The 15,682-nt window shown below is 39.1% G+C and overlaps 1 protein-coding gene across 11 annotated transcripts in view; it reads left to right on the forward strand.

The window, feature by feature from the left end:
* The window catches only part of LOC120900754 (CD151 antigen-like), a 32,345-nt gene extending 23,957 nt beyond the window's left edge, over window positions 1–8,388 (forward strand). For 9 of the 11 annotated variants that reach the window (XM_040308191.1, XM_040308193.1, XM_040308186.1 and 6 more), the window contains 3 exons: window positions 3,532–3,705; window positions 6,416–6,589; window positions 6,693–8,386. In XM_040308191.1, the coding sequence (XP_040164125.1) occupies window positions 3,532–3,705; window positions 6,416–6,589; window positions 6,693–6,836 (492 nt within the window). In that variant the 3' untranslated portion in view covers window positions 6,837–8,386. Of the gene's footprint in view, window positions 1–3,531; window positions 3,706–6,415; window positions 6,590–6,692 lie in introns of all 11 variants that reach the window. The other 2 variants (XM_040308184.1, XM_040308194.1) reach the window with 1 other exon arrangement.
* Window positions 8,389–15,682: the final 7,294 nt, after the last annotated feature.

Raw genomic sequence — 15,682 nt, forward strand, 5'->3', positions numbered from 1 at the left:
GCGCAAAAACGAGAAGCTTCTGTGTGTGCTTGCCGGTATAGGCAGCCAATTCGATGTTTAGGCAACGATTTGCCTCATGGCTAGACCAGATTACGCCAGATTCACCAGCCACAACGATATCGATCCCTGCAACCCCAAAGACACCAGCCTTGCATTTAGTGTGGCCGCCATCTTGTTCATCTTGCACGACAATGACGACACCGCCATTTAGTATGAATACGGCCGCTGGCTATTCTTTTATCATCGCTCATACTTGGAATACTGGAAAAGCTTCGCGCATCACTTCTGTTATTGCATGTGCACCGCACGCCGTGTTGTCATCGCCTCCGATTCATCGTGTGTATTGCCTTCCGCCACTTAATGGATTGACCCCGCTACCACCCTCTACCGCCGCGTCATGTTCGAGTGCTGTGGCATCAGTTGTAGCATGCTGAGCTGTTGAACAACAATCATCGTGGTGTCGTTCAGTATTCAGGTTCATCCTGATCGACATTGTCCTTATGCTTGGCTGTAACTTCTGTAAACGTCAGCAAGACTTCTGGAGGAGATGCCGATCAGCGGCAGCAGTACTTACACCCACTATGAGATTGATTCAACCGCACGCATCACATGACGACATCATTCAGGATCAGTTCTTTTCGATATCAGCATCGTCCTCATGCTTGGCTGTAACTTCCGTAAACTTCAGCAAGACTTCCGGAGGAGATGTTGGTCAGAAAAGCAGCTGTGATTGAAATTGACCCAACTTTACGCATCATATGACGACATCATTCAGGATCAACACCTTTCGATATCATCATCGTCCTTATGCTTGGCTGTAACTTCCGTAAACTTCAGCAAGACTTCCGGAGGAGATGTTGGTCAGAAAAGCAGTTGTGATTGAAAGTATGTGAGTTATTCTCATTCTCAGCTCTGTTCAATAAGCATTGAAGATTTCTACAGTAAAGCCGCTCAAATTGAGGTCAATTTGTTTGTCAGGATAGCCGAGCTGTAATATCCTGGAGATTTGACCCCTATTAAGACCATAGTGCCCAATATGCCGGATCAGAATATTACCATCACCGTGACAACTGTGCGATAATCTGAATGTCAAAATAAAGATCATTCGTTTACGGATCGTTGTACTGACAACACCTTCAGCCTTCTGTTTATTCTTCTACTTTGCGATTTTGTGCCTTTGTTATAACTTGAACGTTTAATTCAAATTGATAAAATTCGAGGTTTTACAACGGCAAAAAATATAATTTATGAATAAAAATAATATTGTTGAAAATACCATAAGATTTCAAGCAGATGATAGAACTCGCAACCCTCGCAATGTTTGACGGGACCCGTCAAACATTGCGAGGGTTGCAAGTGGTATCATCTGCTCAAAATCTTAAGATATTTTAAAAATATTTTAAAATATTTATTTTTATTTATTAATTATTGTTTTGCTGTGTTATTAGTCAAAAGATTACTGATTAAATTTTTGTGGATTTTTTCAAAAGAAAATCTCAAAATTTAGGGGCCCGTCAAACATTGCGAGGGTTGCGAAAGATTTCATGTGCTTGAAATCTTATGTTATTTAAAAAATCGTTGATTTTTATTGAAGGATTATTTTTTGTGCGGTAGTATTTGGCGAAAAGATCACTATTTAAATTTTTGTGGATTTTTTAAAACTAAAATGTCAAAATTCAGGTGTTTAGTATGCTACAAATCGCACTGTTATACCTGCTCTCGGGGTGCTATAATTATAACTGCTAAAACTAGGGGTGAAAAAACTACCAAGGCTCGCAAGCTCTTTAATGCGAGGGCTCTGGGGCGGTGAACTTGTATGGCGTGCGAGCCCTAGCGCGCCATCACAAATCGCTGTCAATTGCATGCCGGGTGTTTAGTAAGCTATAATTTGCAATGTTATACCTGCTCTCAGGTTGCTATAATTATAACTGCTAAAACTAGCGGCGAAAAAAACTTCCTAGGCTCGCAAGCTCTTTAATGCGAGGGCTCTGGGGCGGTGAACTTGTATGGCGTGCGAGCCCTCGCGCGCCCTCGCAAATCGCTGTCAATTGCATGGCGGGGCAATTATAATTATAGCAACCCGAGAGAAGGTATAACAGTGCAAACTGTAGCATACTTAACTCCTGAATTTTGTCATTTTTTTTTTAATCCACAAAAATTTACATTGTGACCTTTTCGCCAAATACTACCGCAAAAAAAATCTGTTGGTAAAAATCAAAGATTATTTGAAATACCATAAGATTTCGAGCAGATGATATCATTCGCAACCCTCGCAATGTTTGACGGTAGTTATAATTATAGCACCCCGAGAGCAGGTATAACAGTGCGATTTGTAGCATACTAAACACCTGAATTTTGACATTTATTTTGCAAATATCCACAAAATTAGAACTAGTGATCTTTTCGATGAATACCACCGAAAAAAATATAATTTATGAGCAAAAATCAAAGATTATTTCATATACTATAAGATCCCGAGCAGATGATACCACACGCAACCCTCGCAATGTTCGACGGGAAACAAGCAAGTTGCGAGAGCGAGGAGGTCTCGAAGGCACGTAGATGTTGCTCTTGTCTAATAGACAACGTGTAATTCGTATTTTTTTTTTAATATTTTAGCAACGAATATACATTTCTTTACCTTAAAACGATGCTCGAGCGTCGAGCTTGGCCTACAGCAAGCAGAAGGTAACGTGAGCGATAACTTGGCATAGTTGTGAGTCCTCTTAATTGCTCGCATTTTAAAGCAAGTCTTGTAAACTTCCGTTGTATTGCCTCTTTTCTGTTAATCATCGTAGTGCGATTCGGGAACCAAAGTACTGAACAGTACACACCCATGAGCGCACAAGACAAGTAAACAACGACATAAGAGTTAAGATATGACTACATTATCGGAATTGTCGAAAGATAAATCCTAGCATCTTGTATGCCTTGTTAACAGTGTTGTCAACGTGTGAACGGAAAGTAAATTAGAGTCCAGTGTAACGCCTAGCTCAAAAACTTCTTCATGACGATCTAACACACTGCCTAACAACGAATTACGAATTATGCTTGATCGTTTTGTCAGGTCTATGAAACGAAATAATAAAAAACAAGGGCTAGCTCGATATCATTTTTAGACACCAAGTACCAAACACCAAGTATGAGTCTCTTCGTCCATGGGTCCTTATTGGGCACAGAAGCTCTCGATGAGATTATTGTACATATTTTTGTATATGCTGAAATTACCATCCACGGGGCCCCTAAATAGAAGGGGCCCCCCGCGGCCGCTCAGTCCGCGTACCGTTAAATCCGCCACTGGGTGTAGGAGGTGGAGAGCCTATGATAGCCTTCTAGAGACTTCGGATCCACCCCCGTATCAGCGAGGTATTGCTACAACACTGCCAACAGAACCCTGTGTTATATATCAATCAATAAAAACATATATTAAACATTTAAATAAATGTGCATATAAAATGACGAACAGTTTGGTTTTCTCCTGCAGCAGTACTGTCCTAAATTGTGGTTTTATTTTTCTATTTCTATTTTCAGTACACTTTTGTTTTGCTGATTGTATTTCTATTGGAGATTATAGTAGGCAGCTTAGCCTATATATATGAAACGCAAATTGAGACAGAGCTCCAACACACACTTAATGCTACTTTCATGGAACACTACGCTGTAAGTGAACAACAAACAAAGGCTATTGACAGTATGCAGCAAGAGGTACGTACGTAAAACTTGAAGTATTTTTATCTGTTTCAGAAACATAAGTAAATTCAAGGGCATTCGAAATCACGTTCTTATCGCGGGAGTTTGTTTATCAACTTCAGTCATATGTTTTATTTGCATCACAATAATTGTGCAGTATTCCCAGTTAATGCAATGTACAGTCTGTACTGGGGTTTTTGATATTTGAATTGATATTTTTTAACATGTTTGCGGCGGTAGTGAAAGTCCTTGTTGATACTTACTAACTTACTTATACGGCGTTATTTCCGCTTAACGGTCTTGGCCTGCCTCAGGAGTGTACGAAATCGCTGACGGTCTCACGCCTTCGTCTGTCAATCCATTATCCCAGCTTTAACGGCAGACGCCCCCACGCCATCTTACCTCCACAATTGAGGTTTACCACGCTTCCTCAGTCCTTATGGCCTAAAAGGACTTTACGGGCTGGGTCGTCCGTTTCCATGCGTACAACATGGAGTCGACAAGCATAATACTCACGCAATTCTTCTCGCTAAACTCAATAAGCTAGGATTTCCCTGCTCTCTCGTACAGTGGCTTAAGTCTTACCTAATTAATCGCACATACGTCTTCTGCTTTTAAAAGTCATACTGCTTTTTAAATTGCTCGGCTTGAGGCGATTCAACGTAAGCTCACGCGATATGCCCTACGCCTACGTCCCTGGCAGACAGTGGCGGATCTAATGGTAGGCGGACTAGGCGGTCGCCTAGGGCCCCGCCGATTTAGAGGCCCCGGTAGATCGCTAGTCTATAGTATAGCCGTATGTATTACATGTATGCCGTATGGACAGAGTACTAGCGACAAGGGACAAGCAAAAAAAGGCTCCCGACGGCATTTCAAGTTTACTGTTCCATTTCCCAACAGCAAGTTCAGTGCCAGTACCAACCACCCCCCCCCTCCCCCGAACATCATTTACCATTTACAGGGGAATTCAACTCGTCTTACCGCCTAGGGCCCCCGATGCCCTTAATACGCCACTGCTGGCAGGATCGCAATTATCTTCCTACGTATGCTGCGCGGTATCGTCCTCTAGGCCTTGAACCTCTTTCGGTTAGAAGACGTAATGCACAGTGCTCTTTCATCGCTGGTTTGCTAAATGGCTCTATCGACTCATCGCCTTTATTGCATCAAGTCGATATCTATGCACCGCCTCGAACACTTAGGTCTAGAGAGACTCTACGGCTCGCTCAACCTTGTTCCAGCGCTGGTCGGTCTGACCCTATGTTCTGCATATCGGCTGTTTTCAACACTATTTCGGATTGCTTAGACTTCAACATCTTAACTCAGTGCTTCAAGGAACGTCTCCAGCTTTTGCCGTGGCCACAGTAAATTGCGATACAAATCTTGATTTTGATATTTACTTTTTTTGTATACTGTTGCTTATCTTAATTAGGTCATACGGCCCGTTGAAGATTAAACAATACATAATAATAATACGCTGGACGACAGAGAGGTCGGCGTACATCTCGTATCGCTCGTCATAATAACGGCTCCTCCATTGTCCTACCACTCATACGATTCCAAGGATCCTTCCAAGGTTGCCACTGTCAGTTTGGTGTTTGCCTCGTTTATCTGCCATCCGAGATTCTCTGCCACCCGCTCAACCCTTAGTAGGCTTTTGCTACATAGGAGAGCCGCAGATCAATGATGTCTATAATAGCAGCGTATGTCAGGATCTGGGTTGACTTATATAAGATGGTTCCCGAAGTCTCCACCATCCAGTCCCGGATGGTTCTCTCGAATGCCAATTTGAATAGGAGACAGACAAGCTCGTCCCCCTGGCGCATTGTTACACATTTTATTTTGCATTAAATCCACAAAAATTGAAAAAGTGATCTTTTCGACGAACAACACCGCAAAATAATTTATGAATAAAAAATAAAGATTATTTAAAATACCATAAGATTTTGAACAGATGACTCGCAACCCTCGCAATGTTTAACAGGTTAAGGTATCTTATATGTGCTGCTTAAATAATGATTACAACTACTCCTCATTTTACCTCGTATTTTCTACGTAGTACACATTAATTGAGTTGCGTGCAAAGATGCGGGTTGCCAACCAGCCATTCTACGGCCTGAGAAATCAGTTAACCTCAAAGAACCTGTCACGACGGACGAAGCTGGGACTATATAGCCCCTACATAGTTCCGATACTCACATACGTCTCTCAGACCTCCAACACTGTCCAAATCTGACGAATTCCTCTTAACCGCGTTCGAGAGGAAAATGCGCAAAAGATTATTTGGCCCCGTATGTGTGGAAAGACATTGTGGGACAAAATGTATGCCGACCTTAATGTCGTGCAGCGAATTAAGCTCGCAAGGCACCGGTGGGCTAGCCATGCTGTACGCATGGAAACGAACGACCCAGCCCGTAAAGTCTTTTTAGGCCGTTCACAAGGGCAGAGGAGGCGTGGTAGGTCCAAATTAAGATGGCTGGATGGCGTGAAGGTGCGAGACCGTGAGCGGTTTCGGACACTCCTGAGGCAGACCATAAAGCGGTTGTAGCGCCGGATAAATAACTAACTAACTTATTAATAGATGTCAATAAATAATGTTATGCTTCTATTCTTTATTATTACTATTTTGCCTTTCTTGTTTCCTCTAATATGTGACTGATACTACATCGATGCATCTGGACGACATAAACCGTCGGGATTTTGCTGCAAATACTCTCTAATCAAAAAGTTTTCCTGCTGTGGCGCTGTACGATTTGAAGACTGGCGACATAGTGTATGGCTGCGGTCACGACGCAAAAATCTGATAAAACCAACTGAAGGGCGCTTGGTACCAGATTCGTGCTGCATAACCGTGGTTTCCAACTGTGGTTTACGTGATGGTCCCAGTAATATACACTATACGGTGCGGCAAATATTTTCATTTTAACTAAATACTGAACAAAAGCGTTTTGCGTCCTCCTGTTGGTCTAATCGTGCATTTACCTTACGAAATATCTCTTTGATAGGGTTGCATATACGGGATGATGGATGACCTTAAATATCACCTGATAATTCTCGGTGCCATCGGGCTTGGATTGAGCGCAATACAAGTGTTTGGTATGGTGTTATCCTGTTGCTTGTATGTGAAACTTAAAGATGTGCTAGACTGACAAAAGCCACCGGATCCAATAATTGAACTTATGGATCCTCTCCCAGACAACATCAGCCTTATTTATGGATATTAGGACCCACACGTGTAATGAACTAATCATACCATGTATCATATTATCTGTTGAATGTTTACATTATTAGATGTAAATATTATTCTAAATTGCAATAAACATTATTTCTCTTTTGCAGAAAATGAAAAACATATATATTTTTTTAAAGCAGCTGTTATTTGAAATAAAGTTCATTTGATTCAATATGTTGCATTCTATTATGCATCCAATCTGTAAACTGTATTTAACACTAGGTTTACGGGCGTCTCTTATATACCTATCTCTACGGACATCCGTCATTTTGACGAGTGGATAAGAATACTTATTTAGATTGGTTAACACTAGGTTTACGGAACCCGTCAATTTGACGGAATTTAAACTTTGAAGTGAAATACAAAAAATAACTTTTGTTTAATCTTGATTTTTACTTTTCGTAAATTTATTATAACATATTATGAGTTTGTAGCATAAGTTTTATTTTCATAACTTTCATAGATTTTCAGATACAAATGTGATATACCTATCTCTACGGAACCCGTTCAATTGACGGATGGCTTGGTAACATTTAGTTTATTTAAATAAGCTGTAACATTTTTCATTAAAAGTAAACTAAGGAATGAAAGAAAGCTACAAAACACTTGTTTTTATTAAAAAATCGGAAGTTTAAAAATCTTGATAAATGACTTAAATAAAGTGGCCTCAAACGGAAGTACTGATCAACTTACTCCTCGTGTTTTTCGAAGCTCCCGCCGACATCGGTCAAAATGTGACATCGAAAAGATATCGAGTCGATTCGGTTAAACAATAACGACTATTACAATAAATTAGCATTGCGCAGATTTTTTTTCATGGAAACCAAAACATGTTAAACGATTCATTATTTTAATAAAATAGGGGTTTCATGATTTAAACCACTCGGAATACGCATTTTTATCCACACGTCAAATTGACGGGTGTCCGTAGAGATAAGTATATAAAAGACGCCCGTAAACCTAGTGTAAACACGAAGAATAAGTTGATCAGCAATTCCGTTTGAGGCCACTGTATTTAAATCATTTATCAAGATGTTTTGTATGTTGAAAAATGTTACAACTTAACTAAGGTAATCAACCCACCCACATTGTCACTGAAAGCCAAGGCCTTGACCGACAACGGTTGTTGTGCCAAAGATGAAGAAGAAGTACTTTTTTAAAATTAGACCATGCACTAGTATTGCATTGGAACGTAAGGCCTATGCTGAGAGTCTTAATTTATGAAGGTTAGTGAAGTTAAACCTGTTGCGGAATAGTTCTGTATGACCCAGGATGCTGAACTTTAAAGCCATATCGCTATATAACCTCGCAAGAGAAGAATAGAAAAAATATTGTAAAGCAACAATACGAATACTATAACAAACAGTAGTTGCGCCAAAGAAGAAGAATAAGTTTCATATATACCAATTAAAAGTGAGCTGGATGAGGATAAACCATATGAAAAGAAATATACATTTATAAATATTATACGATGTTGTCCGTAACTTGTTGTTTCTTAATGTTGCTCACCGTTAAAAGAAATTTGAAAGCAGAGATTCAGCAAATATTTAAATACAATTAGATTTGAATTTGAGTGGATTCGGACACTCTTGTTGCAGGCCCAGGCCGCAAAGCGGTGGTAGCGCCGGAGAAGTAAGTAAGATTTGAAGTAAATCATAGTCATCAATTTCAGTTAAATATAAAAATCAATTGCAAAACTAAAAACAATAAAAAAAAAAAACAACAGTCTACGGATGCGGAAGTATCCGTATTAAAAAAATGTAAAGTATCAATTTTTGATTCTTTATTTTTATAGAGACTTTGAGCCAATTAGCCTCATTCGTCTCTTTCAATCGGATGATTAATTCTATATTTAAAGTATAATATTCTTCTTTGCAAGCCTTTGTAGCTTGCAAAATACCTTATACCGGATAGTCTCGGTTTACTTAAAACTATCTGTGGACTTTATTGTCTGTTACGAATGTGGTTTTGGTTAGAGTTGTTTGTAAAGACTAGTTAATTTGGCCCGGTTGCAGAGTTTCGCAACATAACCTAAGACGTGTGTACTGACTGCAGGGCTCGTTTAAATGTTTTCATCCAAACATGTAGATAAGCAATTCTGCACTCTTTTGATGTCTTTTTACTGATACTTTTTATGACCGTGTTGCTATCTTGGCACAGGTTTCCATCCAATTCTTATCCCTGTTTATAGCCCTTCCATATTTTTGTCTTATTTACAAATGTTAGTGTTTCCATTACATTAGCAATCGTGGTCCACTTTCTTTTTCAGTATGTTTGACTAGCGGCTGTACTCGTGGTACAGTCGTCAACTCGTACGACTTAACATACCAATCGTGGGTTCAGTTTCTAGTATGACTGACTATTATCCTGCTATGGGTTATCAAAAAATCACTAAAAGAACCGGTGTGGCGCAAGCAGGCCTTGGCCGACAACGGTTTTTATGGCAAAGAAGAAGATGTTCGACTATTCCGCCATCATTGCCCATTTTTACAACCATATAGGACTTACGAAAATTTAATTTAGTCATTCTGAACTTATGGAATAGCTTCTATTAAATGTCATGACATGTGCCCTATCTTCTGCAAGACTATTTGTGTACCAAGCAGCTATCCAGGAGTGCTAAATGCAAATAAAATCAATTAAACTAACTTCATTTAACTTTGTTGCTTCATCATGTGCTCATATAAAAAAACCCATAGCCCAGGAATGTCCTTTTTCCGTGTATATTATTATTGTATATTATTCCGTGGGAAATATAAACCCGTTATATACATTTTTTAAAGTTGTTCACTTAGTCCTAGTTATGGAGCTCCGATGGTTCCACTATTTTGCATGGTACCCAGCATTTTTGGGTTAATGTACAATGAAAAATTGCAATTGTTAAACGTTCATAGCGTACGATTTGGCAATCCTTTCAAGCAAGCATTTGACTGCATTTGGATGATGGTACAGGAAGCAAGTACATGATAGTTCGAAGCAAGTCTTTTTATTTAAACGTTTTGAACTACACAATAAAACACTACTACGCATGATAAAATGGATGGAGCGAGGTAGAATCTCCACCATAGAATTATTTAGAATTACTGGGAATAATTTGATAATTATTGATACACTTTCAACACATGTGTAGAGGAAAACAATGATGTATTTTTATTTGAATGTCTCAATGATTCAATCACTCTACCATTGCTTGTTGCCTCGGAGAATGGAAACACCGCAAAGAAATAAAAATCATCGAAGCACCCATAGTTGTTTAGCAAAACCGTTCTATAGTGAGTAACTTTTTCGTACAGGAAGATCCTATAGTGAGCAATCGTGTCACCTATGAGCGTAACGTGAGCGTAACGTGAGCGTCACCTCTTACTTCGTTTTCCCCCCGGGGTCTTTCGTATCACTCCCCTTCGAGAATTATTTAGAATTACTGGGAATAATTTGATAATTATTGATACACTTTCAACCCGTGTGTAGAAAAAAACAATGATGTCTTTTTATTTGAATGTCTCAATGATTCAATCACTCTACCATTGCTTGTTGCCTCGGAGAATGGAAACACCGCAAAGAAATAAAAATCATCCAAGCACCCATAGTTGTTTAGCAAAACCGTTCTATAGTGAGTAACTTTTTCGTACAGGAAGATCCTATAGTGAACAATCGTGTCACCTATGAGCAAAGTGTATGAATATCAGGTGGTCTCATAGCCTGTTTTTTATAGCAAAAGTTGAACGTCACTTTTTGACAGCATGGGTGAAAACATTTCCCCAAACAAGCTTTCTGACGACTTGCCTTACACACAAACAATCTTAGAATCTTCGTTATTTGCACTGAAATACCTTAAAAAGCACTCAAAATATATGTTACTGTAAGCTAAACCAAATCTGAACTAATTAAAATCCATTTTTGGATCAAAATAATGCCGTCGATGAGGACACCAATGTGTACTACGTATGTGTTGCTAAGAACAAAGCGAACGGTTCCTATGGAAATTCACTTCACCCATTCTGTCAAAAGGAGATTTTTTTTATTTCGAAATTAGTTGTCAATTTGTATGGGACGAGACCACCTGATATTCATACACTTTGCCTATGAGCGTAACGTGAGCGTAACGTGAGCGTCACCTCTTACTTCGTTTTGTATTTCGTATCACAGGGAGATTAGTGATACGAAGGATCCCGTCCAAGAAGAAGATACGAAGGAATTTTAAAAGTTTACGCTGGCAATCGCTGTCTGGTGAGAGGATGGTGTCGGTGCTGTGGTCCAATTTGCAGGTGATGCGTTCCGCAGAATATCCATGGCATTCGGTTAAGATGTGACGGACGATTATGTTGACGCAACAGAAACTGCATAGTGGAAGGCTGGATTTTTGTAATAAAAAGGTGTGGGTGAGCCGGATGAGTCCTATCCGAAGTCGTGATAGGATTCTCTGGTCTTGGTGTGATGGATGGTCTTTCCATGGTGGTGTTATGGTCTTGATGGTTCTCAAGAAATGGCTCTAAACTGCGCTCTAAAATGCGCTTGTGAAATGTTCTTTGGTCTTTTAAAAAGGCTATAAAAGTTTTAAAATTGGGCCATTCCATTATAGTGACAGAAACACCTCAATATTTTGTGAAATGTGTTAACATTTTCCAAAATCCTTAGGATTTCATAATAAACTAACATTTTTGTTAACTTTTTAAATGAAAACATAACAATGCAATTATTATTGTTTTAACATAGCTTTTATGAAATGTTACTGATTTATTGCCTTTCATTCATTCATTGCCTTTTGACTATTTTTTCGCATTTTTATGTGTTTGTTTTACCATAGTGCCATTACAGGTACGCAAAACAGGGATGTTCCAAAGTGGCCGTAATTATAAAATTATTTAAAAAAAACATTTAAGATTTTTTTCCGGGACATTGTTAACATTTTGTTTTTACGAAAATAAGCAACAGAAATGAGTTTCCTGTATGTAATTTACCAAAAAAGGCCAAAATTCGCATATCCAACTGAGTGAAACATCGACTTGGAATCAAACACACTCTTCCTGGCTTGGATAGACGGCAGTCTTAATACAGTTTTTTAGTCAATATTTTTATCCCTCATATTTATACATTTTTACGGTCAAATAATGTAAGAAATCAATATTATCGATGTGATTCTTACTATTTATAAGAAAACAGCTTCAAAACTAAGTTCCATGTATATTAAACACAGTTTTTGAGATATTTTTGTTTACCAACAGTATAGTAACACAATACAACGACTTTAGGAACCTTACCATCATCATATTGTAGGTACAACGAAGTCTTTTGTCGTAAATTTGTGGTATTTTATGGTAAAAATGGGTGTGATTGCGGAGATAAAACAAATTCCAATTGCTATGTGTTAAAATATTCATAAATGTACCTTCCTGACACTTTAAATCTATTCGAGCACATCTGTACCCCTGCAAATTGCACAACTATTTATACATTTAGCCTACCGGTACTGAAATTGTATTTAAATATACCGGTATAACGGCTCCAAAAAGCGTACCGGCCTTTGAACTGATCCCGAACCCACACACAGAACTTATACTGAGCCCATAATGGTCCTGGAACTGATCCTGACCTAATGCAGATCTCGCGGTACTATCGTCAACTCGGACATCTTAACAACATGACCATCCCATGGACCGTCGCCCTAAGTAAGGATTGACTATCCGGTAAGGATCGACTAAACTATCAAAAGCCTGTATAGGCATGACCCGTCACAGTATACGCTCGGTAATCGGCATTTTTTAATCCCCACGCTCGATAATCCGCAACTCGATAATCTGCATATATTACAATCAAAACCATGAGGTGAATAGTATTCGGTTAAAAGTAATGAACTATGATTAAAAATATAAATATCTTTCTATTTTTTAAATTATAAACTTCTTTGAAGAACCTGAAAATGTATGTAATGTAACAATTAACTCATGAACCGTGACAAAAATAAGACAAAAAATCACGTCAAAACGTTATTCGATAATCTGCACTCAATCAAGTTCAGATTACCGAGCGTATACTGTATTCATAAAAGAAGGTTATTTGTTTCAGACCACAGCATGCACAACAACTAAATCCTCAATGTATGCTACGATGAAACTATTGAAGCTTTTTCATCCAGCTGTCAAAACTTTCCCACGCTTTTTGATCAAATGTTCTGCACGACTCGACCTCTGTATTATATAGACTTTGGGACTACTTATTATTTTTATTATTATTATTATTATTATTATTATTATTATTATTATTATTATTATTATTATTATTATTATTATTTATTTCATATTGTCAGCCGCCTAGGGTTTCACAATAATATGTCTTACAAACTAAGGAAGAAGGAAGTGTTAAGGATGGGAGGTTGATGATAGAGACAAGGACTCAGAAAGACGAGAGCGAAAACTGGACAAGGGGACGTGGCAGTCGAACAAATCATAAGCTTCATTAAATGCTGCGCAAGCTCTCAAAAATGGATCTCTCTGACCAAAAACAGAACGGCGGGAGGGGATAAAAATGGGAGGTCTGTCGCGGAGACGACGAGAAGGGACGTAAATAGGAATGGAGCTGAGGAGCGAAGGAGCATCGATATTGGAAGTCAGGAGGCTGGCAATGAAGAAAGACTGCGCGTGTGAATGCCGGGATTCGATTTCCATCAAGCCCAACATACGACAGCGGAGAGAATAAGAGGGCACAGGTGCATTATGTCCGTGCAGAAATCTACGAATAGCGATACGCGTAAACTTCCTCTGCACTCTATCTAGTCTCTGCATAGCGACACCTCCAGCCGGGGTCCACACAACACTAGCGTAATCCAGAATAGATCGAACCCAGCAACAGTAAAGCGCCTTCAGGCATAGCGGATCTCTCAACTCAGAGGCAAGACGAATTATTAGTCCCAACGCTTTGTTCGCTTTAGCAACGACATGATTGATCTGATCCTTGAATGTGAGGGAGTCATCGAGCCAAACACCAAGGTCCTTAATAGAAGACTCTCTAAAGATCTGAGTTTGACCAAAAAAGTAATTCCATGTAATTTTCCTGTTAGGACGACCAAAAGAGACAACACAGCATTTAGGGGGACAAAGCACTAACCCATTAGACGAGCACCAAGATGAAAAATTATTTAAAAAACTCAAACGCGAAGCGTTTGACAATCAACAATAGAGGACACAGGAAGAAATATCTTTAAGTCGTCAGCAAATAGAAGATATCCATCAGCAGGTAGAACATTAATACAATCGTTTATGTATAAGATAAACAGTAAAGGGCTAAGCGCACTTCCCTGGGGTACACCCGACTGGCCTATGAATGTAGAAGAGAGGAAATTCTCTATTTTGACTGTGTAGCTACGGTTTGCTATAAATGAATTTAGCCAAGTTATTAAAGGATAGCCTATTCCTAATTTCTTTAGCTTAGCTATTAGCAGGTCATGTGGTAGACTGTCAAAAGCGACTTTAAAATCAGTATATATTGCATCCACTTGACGATTACATGCAATATTCGACATTAATGAAGACACAAAGTGCATTAGGTTGCTCGTGGTGGATCGTTTAGGCATAAATCCGTGTTGATGTTGCGTTATATAGTTTGTTACGCATGGAAGAATGGCAGTATGAACGAGTGACTCAAACACCTTAGCCATAGCACATAGAATGGACACACCACGATAATTTGAAGCGACTGAACGGTCACCTTTTTTAAAAATAGGACATATCCAAGCAATTTTCCAAACAGCTGGAAAGGTTCCCTCTTGAAAGGATCTCACATACAGGCGTTTAAGTATGGGAACAAACAAAGTGCTGAATTTTTTCAATATGCAAGCGGGTATGCCATCTGGACCCGACGAAAAGTATTTTTTTAATTTTTTCAATGCTGAGTAAATGACCTCATCATCGATAGCCACTGTGTTGCAGGAAATTATATCACTTGGTACATATGCTAAGCCATCAGATAAGGATACTGGACTGGAGTCTGGGTCCACAAATACGCTAGAAAAATGTCTAGCAAATAACTCGCTGCAGCTGGAGGGCGTATCAGCCACTTCATCGCCAAGGGAAATTATGGAAGGGATGCCGATAGAGTTGCGACGATTATTAGCAAATCGCCAAAAAGATCGAGGGTCAGAGATAAATCTTAATAGGAGACGCATGATGTATAGTTTATAGCACGCTCTGTTGTAAATACGATATGCTGTGGAAGCATATTTGTATACCCGTTGGGCATGTTGAGAGCGAGTATGCATATATGCACGCTGTTTACCCTTCTTATCCGTTCGTAAAGCTTTTAAGGATCTGTTCGACCACGCAGGCTTAGGAGGAGGATTTAGGATGGGACAGCAAAGAGGGAAGGATGAAAGGATAACATGATTAAGTTGATTCACGGCATCGTCGATAGAAGGGGCTGATTCAATAAAATTAAGGACCGAATTCAACATAAATTGCTCAAAAGCACCAAAGTTCATTTTACGAAAATCAAAACGTTTTACTCTAGGGTTAGAACGAGCGAACGGAACAGAAACAGAAGTTTGAATTGATATTGCTAATTCTAATTCCGGATGGTAATTGTCAAGATTAAGAAGCGGTGTGTTGGATTCAGAAATCTCTGAGCTGGCCGATTTAGCATTCTGGTTTACGAAAATAAGGTCCAGTTGACGATCAAAAGCATTTTTCACTCCCGATATCTGTGACAATCCATTAAGCACCATTCCATCCGTTAGCGATCCATCATTGTCGGTCATCGAAGGGATAAAACAGT

Source organism: Anopheles arabiensis, chromosome 3 (assembly GCF_016920715.1).
Source record: "Anopheles arabiensis isolate DONGOLA chromosome 3, AaraD3, whole genome shotgun sequence".
In the NCBI taxonomy this organism is placed as follows: Eukaryota; Metazoa; Arthropoda; class Insecta; order Diptera; family Culicidae; genus Anopheles; species Anopheles arabiensis.